The 24,837-nt window shown below is 37.4% G+C and overlaps 1 protein-coding gene across 2 annotated transcripts in view; it reads right to left on the minus strand.

Annotated features, from left to right (window-relative positions):
* LOC138708192 (uncharacterized) overlaps positions 1 to 24,837 on the minus strand; it is a 54,592-nt gene that overhangs the window by 22,235 nt on the left and 7,520 nt on the right. For both annotated transcript variants that reach the window (XM_069838477.1, XM_069838478.1), the window contains exons 2-4: positions 11,192 to 11,246; positions 11,013 to 11,106; positions 1,427 to 4,505 (exon numbers count right to left, since the gene is read on the minus strand). In XM_069838477.1, coding sequence (XP_069694578.1) covers positions 1,427 to 4,505; positions 11,013 to 11,106; positions 11,192 to 11,207 — 3,189 coding nt within the window. In that variant the 5' untranslated portion in view covers positions 11,208 to 11,246. The remainder of the gene's footprint in view (positions 1 to 1,426; positions 4,506 to 11,012; positions 11,107 to 11,191; positions 11,247 to 24,837) is intronic.

Below are 24,837 nucleotides of genomic sequence, written 5' to 3' on the forward strand. Positions count from 1 at the left end.
CTAAGTGCTATTCAATGAAAATTCACAGAATGAGTAATCTGTTATTTGAACAAACGATATCATAAGTGATTTTGTAACATGAATCACAACACTTCCCCCAGCATGATAAAGAATCGGGCTAAATATAATCCATGCCTAGAAACATTTAATTAATCTTATACGAGCTAACATAGAAATATACAGGGAGAACCGTAAGTAATATCATATCAGGGAGTTATTCTTTGAGATATTTCAAACAAAAAATGTTAAATAATTTTTTTTTTTTTTTTTGTTTTTCCTTCATTTTCGAGATAAAAATTGTTTTATATGACACATTTCACAGTATGTTCTGGGAAAGCCAATGATTTAATTCCCAATATACTCAGTCAGTTTATGAGAGCAGTGTAGTATGATTGTAACAACATTGCAAAATTCGTTTGCAGAACGAAAAGTTACATTTGTTGAGATCAAATTTCTGCACATTTAAAGTACGAAACTAATTTCTTTCAATCATTTATCATCATAATACATTGCTCTCTTAAATTAACTCAGTATATTAGGAATTAAATCAATGGTTTTCCCAAAACAAATTATGAAATATTTCATGTAAAACAATGGAAGCAAAAACGAGCAAAATTGTATTAACCCTAGCAATACCAAGATATATTTTAAATAACATGCAGTATTTTGTGACTACTACAAAAATGTTTAGTTTTGAACAGTTTCTTTTTTACATTTTTTTAATTAACAAATAGTATGTACTATAATAAAAGAGAAAAATTGACATGTCATTATATATTTTCGTACAAATTACTTCAATAAAGAGTGGCTATATTTTTGTCCACTTTGACATATTTTAGTATTTTAGTATAAATATCTGTGAAAATGATTAAACAGTAACACAATAAGTTAGAAGGATTCATAACCGACAATAAATAATATTTTCGTATTTTTAATATATAAATAACATAATATTTAAGATATAAATTTCGAAGGAGGTATTGCTAGTAGGGTTAAAGTTTTTTGTTTGAAGCATATCAAATAATATCTCCTGAAATTAACGAATTACTTACGGTTCAACCTGTATATCACACTAATTTCTGTAATTCAATTTTTCAGTGTCCATGCTAGTAAAAATTTTTCGTGGCAAACATTAAACTATATTCAAAATGGAATTTTATAATAATGCAAAAAGTGAATTCTCTTAGAACAACTTTTTAATGTAACAGAATTTTCTCGTTATAGATGGAATTACACATTATGCTTTTACAATATTCTATCTCAGTCTGAAACAACATTTTAAACCTGGTACCATACTAACCCCAAAGCAAGACTCAGTCCCTCGTGACCTTGCTGTAAATTCAACTAACTACTTTAAAAAATCTTAAGCAGAACACATACAACTTGGAAAGCATTCAGAATATTAATATGCATGATTAAATCTTACCCCTTCCTTAATGCTTCTGTTCGCATGATCTGCAACATCGCAAACTATTTTCAAAGCTGTGCGGGTATCCTCTAGGTCTGGAGAGCTTGGAGATAAGTGGTGAAGATAGTCCTCTAGCAGGAGGCGATACTGAGGGATGCGCTGCACAGGCTTCAGCATGTAGTGCTTCAGAGAGAGCTTCTGGCATCGCGGTGATGCTTCAAACTCTTTCACCACTTTCGCAAATTTAGGATACTTCTGACAACACTCATCGAGGTAACTGCACTGAGACTCAAAGTTCTGTATATATGACGTGTACAATTTAAGGAAAGGTCCTTTCTTTACAATGACGTCAGCTATCTTCTTAATCTCGTTCCAGTTACTGATTCTGTGTTCTAAGTCACGAAGCAGATCTTCATTCAGACTCTGAAGTTGGGGTAGACTATTAAGAATTTTACATAAGTCGGCATTGGGAATAACAGAGTATTTATGTTCTGATGAACTCGCATTTACAGCCTGCCTAAAATCCATACTCAACAACTTCAATACGTCAATAAATACTCTTTCTGAAGTCATTAACTCTTGAGCAATGTAAAATGCTTTCTTTTCTAATCTCATTTCCTCAGATTGAAAGTGACTTGTACTACTATCTTCTACATTTGTTTCCACTTCGTTTTCAGATTCTGAATGCTGATATATTTCAAAACTTTCTTCTGACACAGGTGCATCACTCTTCTGATCGCAATCCAATGCACTTAATGCACTGAGTGCACTCAGACCACTTGGCGGTCTGCTGCCATCAGTAACTGTGGAGTTAAATACATCAATAGCTTCTACATCCTGTCCTTCTCCTCCTGGAGTATCAGTCACTTCTAAAGCTGGAATGTGTTCCAATTCTGGTGTTCCTTCCCCTATTTTCTCATTGCTATCGTAGTAAAACTGACTGTTCGAATCTCGTCTCGTCTTATGCTTCCGGTTCCCTTTACCAAAAGAACCAAACCAACAAGATAATTTACTCCGAACTGGATTTTGTCCATCATCAACATCACTACCTGTCCTGTCCACTTCTTCAAACGAACTCTGTCGTGCTGTATTATCAGAACTATCCAAATCTCCAAGTGCCCCACTGGAAGGCTCCCCTTCGTCACACCACCAGGAACGTGACCTTGACTTCCGCTTACTAGTAGAAGGAAAACGATGCGAGGACTTTTCCGGAGAAGGGGAACCATCTTTGCAGTTGCTCCAAGACTGTCTCCGTCGATGTAGTTTTCCTGGTTCCTTCATGTCTAATTTTCTTCTTGTTGGTAAGGATGATGTTGACAATCTACATTCCTGAAAAACATTCTCTGTACTTTCATGGACATCAGCTTCGGTTTCGCAATTTACCGTACTTTCATTTACAATCACAAGATCACTAGTAGAACTTACTTCTACAGTACTATCCTTATCTTCACTATTTGCCGCAACTGACGTCTCATTCTCTTGAAATGTATTACTTTTCAACTGGATTATTCGATATAACTCTGAACTGTTCTCCGTGAATGTCGGGTGCTCTGAAGCATCTCCTGTGCTGTCATGGAGGGAGAGTTCTGCAAACTGCCATTCTATCTTTTCAGATGTTGAATCATCTGGAGACCATTCTAGACATGAATCACTACATTTTTCCCAAGTATGAATATCAATAATCTCGCTGCACGTAGTTTCACCACTTGGAACAGAAGTCTTAGTGTCTGCTGGATATACCTGATCACTGTTATCTACCACGATAAAATTCGTGACAGTAATATTCGAAACCTTATCTTGCGAGTTTACACAACCATTGATTAGGTGCTCTGTATTCTTGGTATCAGATGCTGTACTATTCTCATTATCACATTCCTCCCTTGTGACTATTCTTTCTGCTATATACACATTCTCTTCTTTGACTATCAAAGTTTCATCATTTTCTTTAGGTACTATTGCGTCTTGGGAAGCTGTGTCTCTATCTTCCAGTTTGCTTTCTTGTAAAACTACTACTTCTTCAGTAGTGACTGGACAGGCATGACTAGCTGCAGGTAGAACCAATTTCCCTTCAATGACGGCTATTTGTTCTTCCGCTACTTCTTCATTAGTGCAACCAATGCACTCAGCACATTCTATTACGTTTTCTGCTGTTTGTCTACGATTTTTTTTCAAACTATAATTTACCTGTGCATACACAGGGATAATGTTAGAATGTCCACACTGTTTCTTTCGTAGACGTGGAGGAGGAATCGGTGTGTTTGTTATCTGTAAATTAGACAACCCTCTTGAGAAATCTGCAACTTTGTTCCTTCCTAAACTAGCAGACTTAGCTTTTGCGTCAACGTACCTAAAAGCATTTGTTCTCCCTAAACTTGCACTTTTCTCTCTGACGGTTTCCCAATTACTTTGTAATGCTTCAGAATTGACCCACAATACTGGAGCATCATCTGATGTACAATTAGAATTCCTCTTTTTCACAGGTAATTCAGGTTTTACTTCAAACACTTTAAAAGGCTCTCCCTTAAAGGGTTGATTCTTGGGTGACCTCGGAGGTCGTAAAGGAGTCTCACTTTTCACAGATTCACAGAAGGTGTCAAATTCTTCCAGTTTTGCAACTGGAGCCTTGATGTTCAAAGGAAGCTTCTTTTTGGCAATTCCTCCTATTTCTTGACTAGAGACTCCTCTGTCACAAATGGATGTTCCTGCTGACTTAGAAGGTGAAGGAGTGGAAACTTCCTTGCCATTTCCCTCTATTGCTGAGACTAGGTTTGGTCGTTTTGGAACAAGAGGTTTCGTAGGAGGACAGGGTTTAGTAGAATAGGCAAGAACTTTTGGTGATGTCTGGGGTTTCGGTAAGAGTGGAGGTTTAGGTGACAACTTATCACCACTACACTTTATCACAGCAACTTGAGTCCCTTCCTTGAGTTCTGTAGCTGATATACCACTTTTTCTGAAACCAGTAACATCCAGGGATTCATCAGTCTTGATTTTGAGCGTCAGGGTCTTCCTTTCATTTGTTCCCTTGTGTGCAGCATCAATTTCATCACAAACATGTTCATTCTTTGTCTCTTGTTTTTCGTGCACATTGTTGATACATCTGAAAAGTAAGCAATATATTTGTCACTTTTTTATATTATAATACTAGTACAATATACTTTTCATAGTACATGAATTTGCTTATACACTGAAAAAGTATGCTACTGCAAATTCTTATACAAGAATTCAATACATGCAGTAAATTGCATAGTGCATGGTAACAAAAATAAAATGTTACTGATTATAATAATGCACCAGTATTTTCGATGTTACTGAAATTACAGTGTGCGCGCGCTCTCTCTCCTCCCCCTCTTCCTCCCCCCTCTCTCTCTCTCCTGAAAGCATCGTAAGTATGGTAAAGTTGTATTTTATTATAACGAAAAAACATTGTTATGGTATATTCTAAATGCCTTATAAGATACCAATCTCTGTGTTTACATAAATATCTCATACAGAAAGTTGATGTACTGTAAACTAATAATACATGATTCTAAAGAGTCCAGAAGAGTAAATAGAGTTGCTATATATATTTCTGTACTGAAGCCGTCAACGTCACATGATAGTCAAAATTGGACACCTACTCACTGCAGCACAGTTTGTCTAATCACTTCAAAGAGGACGATATAGATCACAGTTCATCATATGTCTGTATGAGAAAGAGGGTGGTGCCGTTTACATTTCCACTTCACTCAAAATATTTGCAACCTAAAGAACCAAAGGTTAGTATTAAACCAATAATTAACCAAAATTATACCAGTTACTGCTACTTATGCACAATACCATGCAAATTACGGTGGTCCTTAGTGTAAAATTTGTTTCTCCAATTTTTACATTAGCATCAGATGAATCTGTTTCATTGTACTTGAAAGCAACCTGTACCAGTTTGATCAACATTTTTAAATATTACCCATGCCGCAAACCACCGAAATTTTTAATCTTTTCAGTTAAGATGTAATGAAAATATCAAAATTGCAATATAGTTATACGTATGTTGTACATATTGCTTTCAGATACATTTCTTCACTTTAACAAAACTTTCTCATACATTTATTTTACACAGTATACATAGTATGTAATTTTAGATATTTTTAAATCATCTACTTTATAATATATGACAAAGTTTAATATACATTTTCAGCGAATCTATTTACCCACGTGATAAAAAAATATGTCAATTATATATATAAACATTACTGTCTTTTATGTGAAACACTCTGAATACAATTTAGAATTTATGATCTTCAGATATGCTAGAATCAAATTCCAAACAAATCTTAGTTATAAAAAAAATATGATAAAATATTATTTAGACTACACTAGTTTTGTCAGAGTTTCTCTTTTACAGTCACGAAATTGCTTCCAAAAATCTCTTACAACTTTTAAGATAAATTGCTTTTGTTCTCCGTTCTTTTTGTGAACACCTTATTGTAGTCGGTCATGAACTTCACGCATTTTTCTGTAGAATCATTCACAACTTTCATGAAGTTTTAACAATCTCATCTCTTCAGATAATTATCGTTATTTTCCCAGTGCAAAGGATCTGAGGATATAAAATATGTAGATATGTAAAATCTACTGAAGGAATGAAGTGATTCTGCATAAACAAACTCTGAAGTATCCTTAGAGCTACGGCTATGAACGTCTTTTGGCAGAAGTGAGATTCGTTTCACACTTAAACTGGATCCTTCTCTCGTCTGAGGGCGTTGATAATTTATTATTATTTTTTTTTGCCTGAATGGAGAAGTCTTTTTTCCAAAAAATGCCAGCACAGCAATCTATGGTGTCGGATACCAAAGCCACCTGAAATATCTCAGAGTGTATTTGTTCATAGCATACTGAAGTCTGGTTGAAATTTCTGCTGCTATGTGGGAGCAAAATCAGGCCTTGACACGCGCACGCGCACGCGCACGCGCACGCGCACACGCACACACACACACACACACACACACACTCTGCACGTATGCCTGATGCTTCTTCTTCACTCATTACAAGCTCATTGCAGAATATAAACACTCTTAGGCTGCAGATTGCTTTAAACATCGATCCAGCATGATGCATTGCTCCTGGAGCTCTAAACACAATTCCACGAGATGGGACATTGCCTAGAAATATCACAGTTACTTCTAACAATCCTCTGTAGTCTTCTCTTGTATGTACATTATGTAGAGCCTCCATAGCAAATAGAGTAATATCTTCTGTTGAAACATGTAAATGCTCATTTAGGTGTGGATCCTCCATCCCAAGTTTGAGTTTCTTAATATTAAACGAACTCCATTGTCTTTGAAAACACTTAAAAACAGGCACATCAGGACCAGAAGAAACTCCCTTCATACTCACTTCTTCTTAATGAGATTGCATAGCAAGTATAATAAATCTCTGCCAAGTCTTTGTTCTAATAATCTGCATGCTCCATTTCGACGGTCTGTGTTTGAAGATGTTGTATTGCAACATATAGCTGCACTTTGCCTGCAAGATCCCATTCTTCCAATGACATATGCAGTTTCATATTGTGCCCTTCCTGTAGACACTTCTAGCACTGGGACCCCTAGTAAAATTTCTTTATTTTTAAATGTTACTATCACTATAAGTCACTCTACTTTCTATTTTCTAACAATTTCTGGTAATAATTTACCATCCGAATGAACAACTACATAATTAATATCACATTCATACAACTTGCTTCATAGACTAGCTACTGATACCGGTTTATGTAGGAACAATTAATTATTAATTTGCTAATGTCTTCATCTAATGCCTCCGCAACTTCCATTAACAAATGAACTGCATCTTTGATCCTTATCTTGCATCTGTCTAGCACAGCAGTCAATTTTGGAGTCATCATGTTTTTCGTAGGTCTTCTGGTAGAAATAGGTGGCACCCTGGAGTTTTCTTAATGTTTGGTGCAGAGAGACCAGAAGAAGATATTATACGAATCTAGGGTGCAGCTGAAACTTGATGTAGGAAGTGGCACATTTTCAATTGAAAAGGAAGTTATATTTTAGTAACTACTAAAATTTTCGCAATATAAATTTAGAAATCGTACATTTCAGTCCAACTCCATTTCAGCTGTAGCTGCTTAAAATTAATAGATGTGAAGGGGAAATTCTTCTTCTCCTTCTTCTTCGGATTTAAGAGTGTATATTTCAATTTAGCACTCTGGCACAATGGTCCATTATACACGAGCTGGAACTCAACCAGTAAGACCGCAATGTGACACCAGCTGAAGGAGTATATTATATAAAAATGTTCAATTTTTTTATTGTGATTATTAAAAAAACTTGGTTTTAGGTAAAAACGTATAATTTACAGAAATTAGACTCACAAGTTTCTTCTGTTTCTGCAGAAGATAGTTTCCGCCTTGATCTTCTTTTTGTCTTTGGGACTGTTCTTCCAAGTGTAGCTCATTGTAATCAATACCACTCCCGTAACCAGGGCGGCCTTTCTGTCTGTGACAGCTGATCCTCTTCAGTCTCGATTATTTTCAGGGAATCTGCGTGTGCAATGTCAAATATATCACCTAATTTGCCGACAAACTGTTGTTTCCATTCCAGTTGTGTCTTTGACATTCTGTTTGCGGACTTTGGAGATTTATCCATTCTTGGTAGTGGTCTTTCAACATTTTAATGCAGTATTTCTGTTTATCTTAATGGTAGTAGCGCTTTTTCCCAAAATACTTGTGTTTCTTTAATTACTAAGGAAGCACTACACTGCACATATAATTTTGCTTTATGAAGGTTGTAAAACAAACACTCCGAACTTGCTAATTCGAAGGAAACTTACTACCCACAATCTAGTTAGAGTATGAACCTATTAGGTAAATATTTTCAAGGAGTCTACCTTTAAAAACCATTTAGACATTACACGGAAAAATCACTAATATAAGAATAACACTTCACACCGTAGGTTATTTCTCGAGATTTCTCACGAACTGGCGAGAAACCTAAGCCCTTGTTCTTGCTGCCTTATCTTATCTCAATAAACGCCTCCTTCTGAAAAGACAATATAATAACAAACACACCATCTTATCTAGATCTACAAAGGCTAAGGCTTTTGAAAGCAACAAAACATGTGCGATTAAAGTAGTGGCAACTGTGACACTTCATTGGTGATCACTACGGAACCTCTTCCTGAAGTGCTCTACATGAAAACTGAACATCATTTTTATAACAGCTTAAACTATCAAGGGGTAGATTGAGATCTGATTCTTGTCTCGTATTAAAATCATGAATGTTTTCATTAGTACTAAATGTATCTTGCTTTTAATTATAAAATATCATCAGAAAAGAATGTACTCACAAAGATCAGTATTTATAAATTTTGAAAAATCTTCTTGCATGATATCCTTTAATGCGCACCTGCCATTATTCTTATGGCTTTACTTTGTAAAAGAAAAATATGGTTGAGGCTAAATCATGTATATAAACTAGAAACAATCATATACCTAAAATTAGTTTTACATTTAAGTTTATGTTCACCTAATGCTCAGAAATCCTGAGGTTTTATCGTAAGTAACTAATTTATGTACAAATTAAATACATATTCAGCACACAAACCAGTGTCTTAAGAATTCTTATCATGGACAAAAGAGTTCTTTTTAGGACTATTACCAGTTAAGAAGATGATGATGGTGACATTGTTGTTGTTATTATTATTATTATTATTATTATTATTATTATTATTATTATTATTATTATTATTATTATTATTATTATTATGTGCAGAATGCAGTGACAATTATTTTACATGCAATACTTACACTTAGCCAATTCCCATATGCAAGTCCTGGCGAGGACAATAATAATCTCAACTAAAACAGATTACTTTAGGACAGGCATTATTAAAAACTATTTCAACCAAGATCAGATTTCCTTTACATTTTCAATCTGGGCACACAGCAGAACTGTCAATGGTCAGCACTAATTAATTTATGAATGTACGAGAGATTTCAGCAAATCTCGACTTTTCCATGGGTCATACAGGATTTCATTCTATATTTGATACAGAATGTACCAGATATATACACCAACAACACTAGTTGCGTTTTTTCTAGTATTACAGAAATTTGAAGTTGTTTTTATCATGTTCATAAACACATTTCAATTTAACGTTATAATTGGTGTTCCTAAGTTACACCAGTAATTTTCAAGTAGAAATTCAGTTATATCAGTCTTTCTCTTGCATTCACGAGTACCCAAAGCAAGGTACAGTTGTGAAGTGCTCAGTTCAGTATTAAAAGACCGGAAAGAAGTTAAAATAACTGGCTAACTTGTGTTTTAAATCTACACTTCTCTGAACTTCTGATTGGAAGAAATTATTAAGAGTTAAATTTAATTAGGCCATCTTCATTCCACATACTGATTGATTGATTGATTGATTGGATTAATTAATTAAAAAGGAGTCCATATTACATACTACACTTCAAAATATGATCATTATTTCTACTCTATATAGTTTCTTTCTTTCACTGATCTGCTTGGGGCATACTATGGCATACACATCATGCAGCATACTAGTTGTAAACAGAGCATCACTAGTTGTACAGTCTGGGTAATTTAGTGAGGTGTCCAAATAGGACAAACATGCATGTGAGGGCACCGACTTTTCCTCCTCGAGAAGGTTTTAGAACATGTAAGGGTCGTCTCAAATATTTCATGTCGCTAGATGCAAAAGATCCCGAGTAACTCTGTGATTAGTTAAAACTCCCATATCGGTACTGCTTTTCAGGACTTTGACATCAAAAATTTAGTAGGTTATTTTACGACACTTTATCAACATCTTAGGTTATTTAGCGTCTGAATGAGATGAAGGTGATAATGCTGGTGACAGGTGGGTCATCCTGCCTCAGTCCCTGATAGACTCACAGACGAGTAGCCTGAGAAGCCCAAGGGACCAGAGCCACATGCCTTTCCCATCATCATAGGTAGGCTGCATCTCAGCCTCTGATAGAGCCACGCATACGAGTAGCCTGATATAAGCCCCAGGGCCCCAGAGCTCCAAATCATTCCTATGTCAGCATTGGAAATCCGTAGGCCCTACTACTCCCAATATTTCACTCCAAACTATTTTTACTATTTCAAATGATAGATGAAGGGGATGGGAGGTGGAGAGTGTTGGTGGAATGATAGAATTCACAATTAAAAATAATAAAAGCTACAAGATTTTAGAGCACTAGCATTTTTATATTGTTTACACATGTATGGAAAGCAAGATTAGAGCAGCAAAAAAGAAAAAGGGGGGGGAGAAAAAAAAAGACTTTTGAAAATTCTTTGACCCTCGCACATCAATTTCTTGGGCTTTTTGCGCCACCTATTGACCCATCATGTGAGTTATAGCTCTGTATTCTTGGTAAGTTCCTACGCTAGCGTCATTCATGCTGCTCAATGATGTTCTTTCTCTTCATCCCACACTCGAGCAGCATGTGCTTTGCAGGCAAGGTATTAATTAGTAATGTTAAAATTTCTGAAATTTTGTAATGAATTACAAATGAAACTTAATTTGAAAAAAAATTCACTCCACATTCTACCAAAGTTAATTTGATCTCTTTCAAGTAAAAATGTATGTCTCTAACCTTTCTTTGGTAACATCGCTGTGGGTTTCTGTTAAATGCTGGGCTCCCAATCGGCCTAATGGAGGTTTTGGTGGTGTTGGTGGCTTCCGTTTTCCTGCAAAAGTACACACAATTTTATATTACAGAACATACTTTTACCATACGAAAATAACTAAGAAAATAAAAAAAAAGTGACTCACCTGGCACAGCTGCCATTATTGCTGAAAGCCATGAGCAACGCTTTTAGTTATGTGTCTGCAAAAATAAACTTATGTTAGTAGTGAAATTCATATGGATGACCATAACAATTAACACACACATTCTTTTTACTTTTACACATTCATTTATATGTTAAATAGGCGATCATAATTTCAATCAAATAAGGTGAAGTAATTGCAGGTAGTTCGAACCGAGTCCCAGTCTGGCCTGATGAAAGACCCAAAGACAAGTGTGGCGGACAGTCTCGCAAATGGGGGTTTACTCTAGGTTCCCATTTCGCTGTATTATGCATCAAGTGAATCCATCCAATATCCATCCCATCATTATTCCATAGTTATCCCTGAATGCTGACTGGCAGAGAGTGTGCTGGTCTAGGAACGAATGGAAAGCATAGCTCGAGGGCACGCATAATAGATCTTCTAGATCGCACTGCAGGGACTAGTGAACTCCGCCCGAAATTAAATTTAATTAAAATTCTGCAGTCAGTCCAAAACTTGGAAATGAGGGCGAATGGCTTTGTAAGTCCTGGTGCACACTAATATTTTGACATATCTGTTAAATACTAAGATTTTGTTTTAGTTGGTGGATCAATGCAACCAGCAAATCCTATCCCGTTAAAGGAAGAGTGAAGGAGAGTGCCTGCAGCCTTAAAGTGTGGTTCTCTTGACTAAGATATGGTAACCCAGCGAGTTCCTTGGTCCTCCTGAATGGGAGGTGAGTCGTGAGGCTGACAACCCAACATCTGGAAAATTTTTAACATTGAGAAGTCCAATGACACAGACCAGGGACGTCAAAATGCCTGTATTACGTGCTCATACTACGAGCAATAAAAATCCAACAAGGTTCACTTTTTTGCAAGGTAAAGTACAATCATCGCTCTTAAGGAAACGTTGTGCGGGTTCTTGAGAGCATGCAGAGCTTTGACATCCCTAATATAGACGAACAGATCAAAGGAAAGATCTTGGAAAAATTATTAGAAAAAGCAAACTGAAAATGGATTGTTATATGGTCACATGAAACGTAAGAAGTTTGTTTAAATTAGCAGCACTGAGAAACTTGAGATAAACTTAAAGATTTTACATAATGTTTGCTGCCATTCAAGAAAAAAGATGGCGAATGTCTCGAATATTTGCAGTAGATACTATATAGTCCGGAGGCCTCTCGGAGGAGGGTTTCTTCTAAAAGACACCCCTCACTGCGCCAGTAATATTAATATTTATTGTTTATATTTCATTTTCAGAAACTGAAATGTTATCGCATTTTATTATAAAGTACATAGAGAAATTAATGAAGTAAAATTGCAAATGTAATAAATTAAAATAATTTGTGTATTACTGTATAGGCTTGGCCGGTTACACACTATACCGAGGAATGTGTAATGTGAAATGTGCGTCGAGAAATGCGCGAGCAAGGCGAGACAGCATTGTCCACACAGCGCCGAGAAATGTGTAATTGAACCAAAGAGTACAGAATAGAAAATAGTTGCCAGTGTCACGCGGTAACCATCTTAATTCAACCTATCATTGTATTTTCATGGTGTAGTTGTGCTATTTAAGTTCTTAGAGTAATATTTTGATAAATTTAAATATGTCGATCCGGTGTGCTGTATGGCAGAGGAAATAAGGAGTCTAAGAACTTACCTGGAATAACCTATCATGGGTATGTATGAGAGACTAATGACATAATATGCGTAAATATCCAGTTCACTGTCATAATAAAAATGTAAATTCATCTATACTTAACGGTTAATCTTTGCCTACAGACTGCAGTCCTGGTGGAACAAATCTCGCTTATCTAATGAGGGCGCTGCTTGATTTGTTCAGACTGGCAGCGCTGACTTAGGCACAGTACAATCTGCACAAAAGATTTCAGAAAACGCGTGAAATTGTTTTTGTTAGTTATATAACGACGATATATCAACTACTAGATTATTTAGCATCGATGGAATTGGTGATAGCAAAATGGTATTTGGCGAGATGAGGCAAAGGATTCGCTAGAGATTACCGGAAATTTGCCTTAGGGTTGGAGGAAAACCTCGGAAAAAATCCAACTAGATAATCAGCCAGGTGGGAATCGAACCCGCGCCCAAGCGCAACTCTGGATCGGACGACAAGCGCCTTAGCCGACTGAGATGCGCGGGTGGCTTGCGTGAAAATAATAAACAGTGCGATTTACATCCTCCCTATGTAGTGCAATTTACATGGTGGATTAAAAAGCTTCAATGTAATTGCTACTGCCCGTTAGAAGAGCTGCATTACCCCAGTTTACTCTATAGAAATTTGAAACCAGTGTGACTTCACACTGTACAATGAACACAGATTCGGGGATAGGGGAGGTCGTAAAAGACTTTAAAAATATCACGAAGAAAAGCACAAAAATATTGAAGGCGACAACAGACTGGAACTTTACAAAGAATTGACTTCTGATGTAAGTAGAAAATATGACGGCGTATATTAGGCCTGGGCACTAACTCAAACGAGTCACTGCAGATTCTCCATTAACTCCCCACTCCACCTTTCCCGGCTGAGACGATTGTACAGGAAGGTAAGCATTGTTCAGTGACGAATTTTATAAAGCACAGTGCCTACCGTGCGTTTGTTTCTAAGGTTGTGTAAGCAAAAAGGACATGGGCGAGGTTTCTGAGTTCCGTTTCACTTTCCCGCTGTGCCCAGGGCGTATATGAAATTAATTACGAATTATATTAATTTCATATCTTATTTTTAAATACACGGTTAATCAATATTTTACGACGCTTTATCGACATCTTAGGTTATTTAGCGTCTGAATGAGATGAAGGTGATAATGCCGGTGAAATGAGTCCGGGGTCCAGCACCGAAAGTTACCCAGCATTTGCTCATACGGTTAATCAATTAATAACAACAGTTTACTACGCATTTTCCTTATTTTGTTATAACTCTTTTACATTCCTTTGTAGTTCGATTATCTTTAAAATTTCCAGTATCATACATGATACGTCGATTGCTTCGAAAGGTTTGCTGTGTATGTAACCTTGGTCTGTATTTAATTCTAATCATATAATGGCCTGAATCACAATCCGCTCCACTACAGCTTCGTACGTCTAAGTGAGCTGCGTGCCTTGGTCTAATCATGAGTTCATGACAACACTTTGGTTACTAATAATCAAACACTATTTTAATATTGGTATCTACAGGATTTTAAATCTAATATTCAAACCGTATATCGAGGGACTGTTTTAAATATAAAGCGGAAATAGTCTGAATGTTTTGTGGTGCCTGTTAGTTTATATTATTCACGCAAAGTATGAGATTGTTGTCGGTACACTTATTTTTTACACAACAGGTAATTGCCGAAAGAAAACCAATTATTGTTTCAATGTACGAAGATCCTTAAGATTTTCTTGACAATATATATCTCTAGTCTTTGTACGAATATTCAGTGGACCTAATGCATTTTGTAAGGTGAGAGTAAAAAAAATAATTTTTAAATGCAAATTTTGCCAAATTTGTTTTTGTGCGAAATATTTATACTGAAATTTAAGATGTTAAGTAGACTTAGCGGCAAAAAGAATGGGCCGGCCGAGCGGCAAAAAGAATGGGCCGGCCGACAATTTCTAAGTACCAGAGACATAACATTGCGCATGCTCGTCTCGTCAAAGCCATAGTTCACTGGGTAACACATAATTAAACCATTTAAATTTGCTGTATTTTGTTTAAGAGTCTAAAATATGTAACAAAATCGAATGGCGGGCTGATTCTAGATACATCAGTTCCCTTGAAGAGTGAAATAATAATAAAATTGATAAATACAAAATCAACCGGAGCGAATATGAACAGGAAAACCACGTATTATGCCGAACTGGTATTAACAGTCACAGTAGCGTAAGTCGTTACGGCATTGGTCTATCGAACAAGTTGATAGTAGTAGCTCAAGGTTCGAATCTCCCCCAATCTATTTTTTTAATTACAAATTTGCCATCATATGTGTCTCGCAAAGCTATAATTATGTGGCGATATCTGTTACAATATGCCCAAACTCTAATAAGTAATAAATAATAAACCTCCCTCTCTCTTTCAAGCAATACTGCTATCTGTTAATACAACGTTCTGTCTCGTCATTACGCTTGAAGATGGCACAGAAACAATGACTCATTGCCCTGGTTCGCATAGGTTATTCTGCGTATGCTACTCTCCGACAGGACTTCGATTGGAGAAATGTCATTTTCTCCGACGAGGTAATTGTCTCCAATAGCAACGATAGTACCGCCCTAGTTTATTGTATGAATGGCCACCGATGAACGCTTCGTGAGACGAATTGTTAACAAGTCGGGTTGCGTGAGGGTCGCGTGTTGGGGGTGGATGTCATACGATGGGGCAGGACTTCTGGAACACATCCACGGGCGGTTTACGGCAAAAGTCTACGAACACATTCTGGCAAATGTAATGATCCCTTCCGCCCGAAAACGATATCCAGAAGGAACACTTTTCTTCCAGCAGGATAATCATCCGATACACAACGCCAACTGGATTCAAAGATGGTTTACGAGGAGGCGTGATGTCGACCCAGTCGACTGGCCTCCAAATTCACCAGATATGAATCCGATTCAAAATTTGTGGGCTGCAGTCAAAAGGACCCTACGCTCTAATTGGGCGCTCGGACACCTGAGGAATTGTGGGACAGAGTTCTAGATGCGTGGGAAAATATGGCCAAGAATTTAGACCTGTTCCATTATCTTGTGGACTCCATGCAGCGCAGAATGAGGGCAGCTGTTGACGCATGTGGTTTGTGGACGAGATACTAGTCCCCACCACAAGCCTTGTTTTGTTAATACATTAAAAAATTGTTTGTTTTTGTTAATTTAATTATTTATTCGTGTTTGATATGTGCCCGGTTTTTTAGGATGTGAAACAAGTATTTTTGTTTATACAGGCCAGGTCTCAACTATTAATAGCCCACAGGTGATGAGCAATAATATTTTTACAAGGCAGGCATAACGAAGTTTGTTAACAAATGCCATTTCACATTTAAACTAATAAATTAAGTAAAAGTTAAAATAAAAAAAATATATATTTTATTTTACTGTACCGGGAAGCGAACTCACACCCTCTGATACGGATGTCAGACCTCTTACCACTGTGCCACACACTGCTCGTAAGGTTTACTATATTATAGACGGACGACTTTCAATGAAGAGACACCACAGCAATGCCTTGCAATGGGTTACGTTTACACGAGTGAACCGCGCGATAGAACTTAGCATTTCTATCGACCAAGAGTAGGCCCATTCTTTTTTCCGCTAAGTGTACATAGGTAGAACAATAAACCTAAGGCTGCAGTGCGTCCGGAGCAATGACAGGCCTAAATGTTGGGGGGGGGGATGTTAACTTACCGCAGAATAGGATCCCTAGTGATCTAAGTGCCAAAATCAGCAAGGAACATATGTTACCTATGTACAATAGGCAAATGCAACTTACATGAAACATCTAATGACTGGTAGTATCAATTATTACAGTATATTCATCTACAAACATGGGCCTTCCTAGACGAGATGTAAGTTTCGATTATATGAGACAAAGAGGAAGGCAGAAAATAGGAAAGATTGGAGAAAGCTGGATATGCAGTAAAAGATCTGCCCCTGGGCAGAACACTGAAAGGATGGATGGATGGATGGATTGATGACGTATTGTGGAGGGACGTACGCCAATTACAGCACAGCGATGCAACATTTTTCGCTCGCTCGTATTCGTTAGAAAGTCCCGCACTTGAGGGAGTTTCCTTCGAGCCACGAGCACTCTAAACCGTAGACAAATAAATAGCTCTAAACCATATCGACGAACGAACTAACGTTGGATTGAAAGGACATTCGCAGGAAGCAACCGGGTATCGTTCATATTTTTACTCGGAAGCACACACAGCCTACAGTAATCTTTACCGAGATCTACCGCGTTTGATATGTTTAACGGGATAATGAAGGATTTAACAACAAAATAATATTTAACATGTTCGTTCTGACTTGTCATTCTATTTACTATACTTTGGGCTCAATTTTACTTTTTTCTCGTATTTGTCATTCTATTTACTATACTTTGGGTTCAATTTTACTTTTTTCTCGTATTTCAAATGCTCCATCAATGAACATTAACTATAAATTTTTCATCTTGTACACTACACGAAGATGGTACATAACTAGGGACGACATTTTGTCCCAGTTCGCCACGAGGTTCACTGGTACTGGTGTATAGAGTACCTGTGTTTGCTAGTTGATACGAGCAGTCCAGCGACAGCACGCGACTGTTTGCTGGTATAGATCGGCGGAACGAAAATGCAACGTTTCTACAGGTTACCACTGCCGTATAGTATATAAGCGCGTAGCATATGCCTTGATTAGTTACATGTTTACATAATTACTTACACATATTTACAACAACGACGAGTTAGTCAAATTACACACAAGTATTTGCAATCGAGTTACGTACATTATTCTGATACAAACTGTAGACCGTTAAAATATATATCAATATGCATTTTTAAGTGTGAAAAAGTGAAATGCCTTCTGTTTTCATTAAAAATATGCTTGTACTGCGAGAAACTTCGCTCAACATCGCACGATGTTATACATAGGTGCAGTTCAAAAAGATTAACAATAGTTGTACTGTTTACTTTTCCTAGCATTTCCGATGTCAACAAAAATTTCTTTCCTGGTTCATTGGAGGACATCACTCCTAGAACAACGTGAGCCACAGCATCCGATGTCTCATCTATAGATACAAATATTTTCTTACTACCTACAGCTGTTCGAATGGGTTCAGAGTTTTTCGTATACAGACGATAAATAGGTTGTACGAATTGATGTTATACTAGGCAGTTTTCTAGACGTGTATTTTTCCATAAACCGCTGAAAATGTGGATTACTGAGCTTGCGTATTGGACTATTCGCCGATACATCATCTCGCACAAATCATTATAAAACTCAAAGTTTGTAAACCATGTAGATGAGAGAAATAATGGCAAACGTTCACTATGCTCTTCCACTTCACAATGCGTTTGCAAATCTTTACGAACGTTTACCTTTAGTTCTATGTTGCACACTTTACAGCATATGTTGTCGCCCTCCACACTAAAATACTCGCTTCCAAACGCAGTTGCAATTGAATTCAGTTTAGAGCTCTTGTCTGACTACATTGTATTATGTTTACACTACTGCACACAGAGTCACGATCACAACCACCTTGCCATTAAGTGACAACGGCACCAGTAGTGCTGTAGAAACTGAACTGTAGGTAAGCCACTGCAATGAAAAACAAGCAGGCAGCGGCATAGGTTCGAATCCTAAACAAATCAAACGTACGTACTGTACGTTCGTTCTCCGGTGCAGCACACACAGGTTGCCCTTTCCTGTCACAGTGCAGTACCCTCGAAGCCAGGCCTCCGTGACGTCAATATAGCAAGTAACAACCAACCTAAAATCCGTCCACGGTGGGACAAAATGTCGTCCCTGTACATAACAGGCTGAAACTAGTTAACCAGGTACTGTAATTTTTAATACGCGAAAGATATTATATAATACATATTCCGAAGTGTTAAAAATTGTGTAATCAAGATGTATATATACACGAAAATATTAATTATGTCATTTGCTCAAAAGTACAAATAATACAAGAATAAATATTATGTTAAATTGTGTTTTTCGTTTGAAAAGAAATACAAGAATAACAACTGAGGTCAACCAAGTTAAATGTTGTTCCTTCTGTGACAAATGTTTCCCACACATCACTTTTGAGATTTAATTGCTTGCTTTATTTGTATTTTTGGCTTAAAAGATTAGCTTTCACAATGTGTGTAGTTTTCCCACCCGTGTTTACTGGAACAACTGTCAGCAGTGTGTTCTCAAGCATGTTTCACTCTAAGTCTCGTATATACACTCGCAGAATCTAGCGGTAAGCCGATTATAGTCGCGTCGCTGTTATTTCCAGTGTGACCCCTCCTCACTATACAATCTAGGTATGTAGTATCGTTCGCCATTTTTGTTCTTTCGTTGCCGAGCTACCAGACGACGAATCTATTTGCCGCACCGTTAGATATTATGATGTCGTAGCTCCTATGATAATAAATCAAACACACTGTAATTGAGCAAATATTTGAGCGCCAAATAACGTCCTCGTTTGCTTTCTGCGAACGTCAACGAAAGAACCAAAATGGCGGGCGATTATATTAAGTATTTATCGAACCTTAGGAAGTGCATAACGTCATCAGCACCGAATGACAAAATGCACACGTTTAAATGTAGCAGATCTGCAACTTGATTTGCTGCCGGAAATAAGAGCGTCGGGACTATACACGATCGCTTTCTCACGCTCGAGCGAAATCAGTAAATGCAGAACGTCAATCCCAAAAGCATGTGTATCTCGATTTTTACACGGCTATCGTCGGTGTCATTGTCGCATGCAAGCCTTCTGCGGGCACAAGTCTAGTGCCTATACACGGATTGGCTCAAGCGGAAAAGGTATGCCGCAGTGCAGGTGCTGGAATAGCAGCAGGTATGCTATTTATTGTGGCTAGCTCAAAATTGCACATCGCACGTGCTGGCAGAGTTAGTGGGATTGTACTATTGTTTCCAGTACAGCCATACCAAGAAAAAATAGCCGAGCTTTGTTCGGGTCAAAATCAAAGCGCAGTTCACTTCGTCGTTTTAAAGAAAAAAATCGATAATAGGGAGTTAATTGAATATTCGTCACTCAGATGATCTTTGCAACCCCGTTAGTGGTCTAGTGTTTAGACCCGTGGACTTATTTAGAAGACTGAAGTACAATTCTAACTGCAAAAGGTTCTTTATCGTGTAACTTTTCATTCACTGTGATTTATCGTTTCCAAATTTATACCAATTTTTGTTGTATGGAATACCATGAACACAAACTCTAGAACTAAACTACATTGGTAAAATCCCTTCAAAGACAGGACAGTTCCTGTTGTCTGTGTACATTAAGGTACGGTCACACGTCGCTACTTTTGCAGCGATGCAGTACAAAAAACTGCGCAACTCTCGTACTGCGACGTGTGAACAACGGTGCAACCCGAAAAGTAGCGGCTGCCGAACCTGCTGCCCGCTACTTTTCCATGCTGCGCGCAGCTTAAAAGTAGCGACGTGTGAACAGGGTTCTCAGGGTTGCAGCAGCAGCAATTTTGATATCGGTTTTGTTGAAACTTTTGCTGCGGTTGTGACCAGTGTTGCCACCCAAATGTGCCAATGATACTTTTATTGTTTGGATGTATTTTAATGTTAGATGTGATGAAAATAAATTATTTGTAACTGTTATTAAATGCACAACACAGACTGAGCATATCTGCTGACGATATAATTCACTTTTTTAATTTTCTGTAGCGTAGTTTCAAACAGGAGGGTTGCAAACATTGATTACGTGAATATGCTGTTGGTTATCATTTAAGTATATAGGCGTTTTTAAAAGCTTTATAGTAAAAATAATGCCAATTTCTGAATACTAGTTAGGACAGAATAGCAAATAATAGATAAGTAAGCTTTCGCATGAGTTTATTAATAATGTGTACATAACCACAAAATGTATATTGAGAAGTCAACAAGGAGATGGAAACCTGCAGCATGACTGCGGCTGCAAAAGTAGCGCCTTGTGTGTGAACAGACTCGCAAACTCCAGTTGCAACTTTTGCAGCACTAGGGTTGCGCAGCACGAAAAGTAGCGTGCAGGGCGCTACTTTTGGCTTACGTGTGAACACGACACGCAACTTTTGCAGCTGCAGTACAAAAGTTGCGCAGCAAAAGTAGCGACGTGCGACCGTACCTTTAAAACGCATTCTCCTCAACGCCTTGAAAGAAATGACTGTATGCACCCCTGCGACCGCAGATTAATTATGAGAATTCAGAATGCCTGCACTGCTCTGGCAGAAAGGTCAGATTTCATTTCAAATGTAATATGGTCCATGTACCAGGGATTGCGGAAAGTCATCCAATGACGTAAAAGATGCAACTCCTAATAAAATTGTGAGATTTCATTGCGTCGTTTTAAATTATTTTATTTTACTTATAAAAGATTATGTTTTTATTTTGCGCCACAGTTATGTTTCGTTGTAAAATGATACTTTCCCTCCTAGTTTCCTGTCAGTGCCTAAAATGCACGACTTTAATTTAAGAACTTGTATTACCTAACTTACTTATAAAAATACTACAGATGCAGGTGACTCGAACCTGTGAACTAGATTGGAGCTCAAACTCTCTGCGTGAGCTAAGATAACGCGTTGTAGTGCACGCAATTTCATCATGATGATTTATGAACCCTTCTATTCCGTCAAAAATATAGTAATAATAATAATAATAATAATAATAATAATAATAATAATAATAATAAACTATTTCAAACACAAGTCGTCCTTAGGGCAGAGTAGTTTTAAACGTTATTTCACTGCTTAATGACGTAATTTAAATCGTATTAAGATGTAATTCACTTACTAAACTTAGTCCTCAAAACCAAAATCCATTTGCTGCCTTAAAACTGACAAAAATATAGAATGTTAAGAAAGTTGTTAAGTATTATAAACATCATTAAATTAATACGATTATACTACACAAATATGCTGAAATTTAATCAAATAATTATGTCGCAATGCAGATTCGAACTCATTACGGAGAGATTACAGAGCCAAAGCTCTGGCTCTGACAAGCAAACATTCTCATGGGGACAGATAAACAGGTTATTTTTTTTCTTCCTCCATGTTAAAAATATCAAAACAAGTGCTTATATAAATTTTGGCCACTCAAACGCAATTACGAGTGTCGTGAGGAAAGTAAATTTCCCTGGGGCCGTTTATAGAAAAAAAAAACACAATTTCATGCAAAGATTTACTGCGCACACGGGCCTAAGTAAATACATGTCTACCACCGCAGAGGCCCCAAGTTCCACTCTGAAGCAGCAATTTATTCCAAGTCTTTTTCGCGTGCAGAATACCAACAGTCGATTCGCCTGTTCCCCAGCTTCTTCATAGCTGTCGTACACTATGAAACGTTCACGAGTTGTGTCCTCGAATACGCATCCGGAATCCGCTGAAGGTCGGCTAGTGATCGTGGACAAGGTTGGGAAGCAACACGAAAAAAAAAAATCTATAGAACGCGTAAAATGCGTGATTTTTGTCGTAGATCTACTTGTGTAAGAAATTAAGAACTTGCTCCAGCATATTTAAAAAACAGTACAGTTATCAGACTTCCCATGCTACCGCGTGCATTAATTACTTGCGGTAATTCATTCGAGTAATTTCTTCTATCCTTTCAAACAATACGCTAAGGATAACTCCATACAGTGTTTCTGCGTGTTGCTTTAGCTACTCGCAGCGCCGATACAGATGCCGACGATTTGAATCATGTAGCTATACTTTATAACGTGTTTCTCACGGTTCCCACCGACATCTTTTGTCTTTATACCCTATGTATTTTCTTGCCGAACTCCTTACTTAATGATAGTAATGGACATTATCTTTGTATGTAATGCCGACTTAGTTTGTTTTCCTTCATCCACTCATCGAAGAAGTCCTCTTATTCAAAGTGGGCAATATTAAATATGAGAGAAAAAAAATTGTTGTTCTTTTCAGAATTTTCTGTGGACACTCTTACAGAAGCTTTCTGACTTTACTTCGCACTTCGCAGCATCGCATCGTTTCGAAGCGTTCAGTAAATGTTTGCAATCCGTGATTTTGAAGTTAGTAAGAGCTTGTATTAAAAGCAAAAGTTGATGACGACATATACGCAGGAAGACTTTCGCATAGTAAGCATGACGAACTTTGTTTTTATTTCCACACAACTTGAAAATAAAAACTGCGCAAAATACAGACTGCATTTTGTGGCTCGATAATAATTATTAAGAACATTATTATTATAAGCGTATAGTTACCAGAAAATAGGTGGCGTTAATTGAATAAGCTGTTCCTAATAACGCCAGTATACAACGTCCCAGCTAACGTCGTATGGGACAAAGTCCGTCGAATAATGGGGAAACGTAGTTCTGTAATTCCGGGCCTTCTGAACAATGAAGTAACGACCACCACTCCCATAGAAATTGCCGAAATATTCGCTAGCTCGTTTGCAGAGATAAGCAGTCAAATAATTATGACCCGAAATTTCTAAAAATCAAAGATGCTGCGGAAAAAAAGAAGCCTCAATTTTAAATCAGATGACAGAGTATTACAATACACCGTTCACATCCGAGGATCTGGAGGCGGCACTAGACACATCCTCTGACACCTCCCCTGGCCCTGATAACATTCATAATCGCATGCTTCGCTTGCCAACTCGTCAAATCAAATGTCATCAAGTAATCGTACAAAAATCACAAATTATGCATTTTATTAATTTTACTCATATGGGAGCATTTGTGTTAAAATACAAAAGATACGACTCATTATTAAGAAATTATAACCCTATGTTAGGACTTAGAACAGGTCTGGGCGTTATTAACTCGATTAAGTTGATATAGACTACCCCTTAACTCTCCAATCCACCTTCCCCGACTGAGACACGTTCCGGGTCGATACGAGCACACAGGTAGGCAAGCATTGCTGAGTGACGGATAGTAAAGGCAGGCATCATAGCTTTCGGCTCTCGCTGGTCGCCAGAAGTCCACCACTGATGCACACTGCCTGACTGTGTGTTTGTTTCTAATGCGGAGTAAGCGAAAAGGACATGGGCGGGGGTATCTCCTTTCTATTCACTTCCCCTTTATGCCCAGGGCTGGCTTAGAGCATCTCTCTTCTCTCCCCTCTTTGAAGAAGAAATTCTCCTTTCGAGAAGTTGACGCTGCGGGCGAAATATGACTGAAGGGTAGCAATTTGTTTAACTACATCTTCTGGTAAACTATAGCTATAGCAGGATTTGATTACTATTTTCAGGCCGAATTTAATACACATAATAGCGTGAAATGTTTCAATTTTCATTCTATTTCTCAATTTATATTTGATCAAATTCACTACAGTGGACACCATTCGACATCGGCATTTGATATGGAAGAGTTAGAAATGATAAATCAAGTATAGCAAGCTTAAAAAAAAACAACAACAAAAATTCACTGACAACACAACTCCACACTGCACTTCTCATATAAGGTACCGTAAAATTTAAAAAAAGCCGTTGCGTAGGTAAAAGTTCCGGCAACTAATTAACAAAGCGAACTGCTAATTAAACAGAACAAATATACACAGTCTCATGAACCCTGTTTGTTCCTATTTTCTGTTTCCTCATGCTCATGACCCCTTAATTTCTATTCTGTGAGTTGATGTATTGATCCAATCACTGTGACGATGGGGAAGGGAATTCATTAGACATTATTTTGAAAAGCTAAGTGATGCCAACCTTCCCAGTCAATTAAGATTTAAGATTAAATAAATAACAAACCAGAATAAATCAAATATTAATTTTGTGCGTCAAAAACCCCATATTTATCACAAGAGTTCCTTTAAAAACACTAGAATTTCGACATGACGCTAAATGACATTTTTGGCACCAAAAGGCTTCTAAAAAAACACCAGATCTGGTAACAAAATCACAAAATTGGCAACAGTGGCTGCGCGTTGCTCGGAGGCTATAGGTAACCAAACGCAGGACTCTATTAATAACTTTAATAATACACACAAA

The sequence above is a fragment of the Periplaneta americana genome, chromosome 10 (assembly GCF_040183065.1).
Source record: "Periplaneta americana isolate PAMFEO1 chromosome 10, P.americana_PAMFEO1_priV1, whole genome shotgun sequence".
Lineage (NCBI taxonomy): Eukaryota > Metazoa > Arthropoda > Insecta > Blattodea > Blattidae > Periplaneta > Periplaneta americana.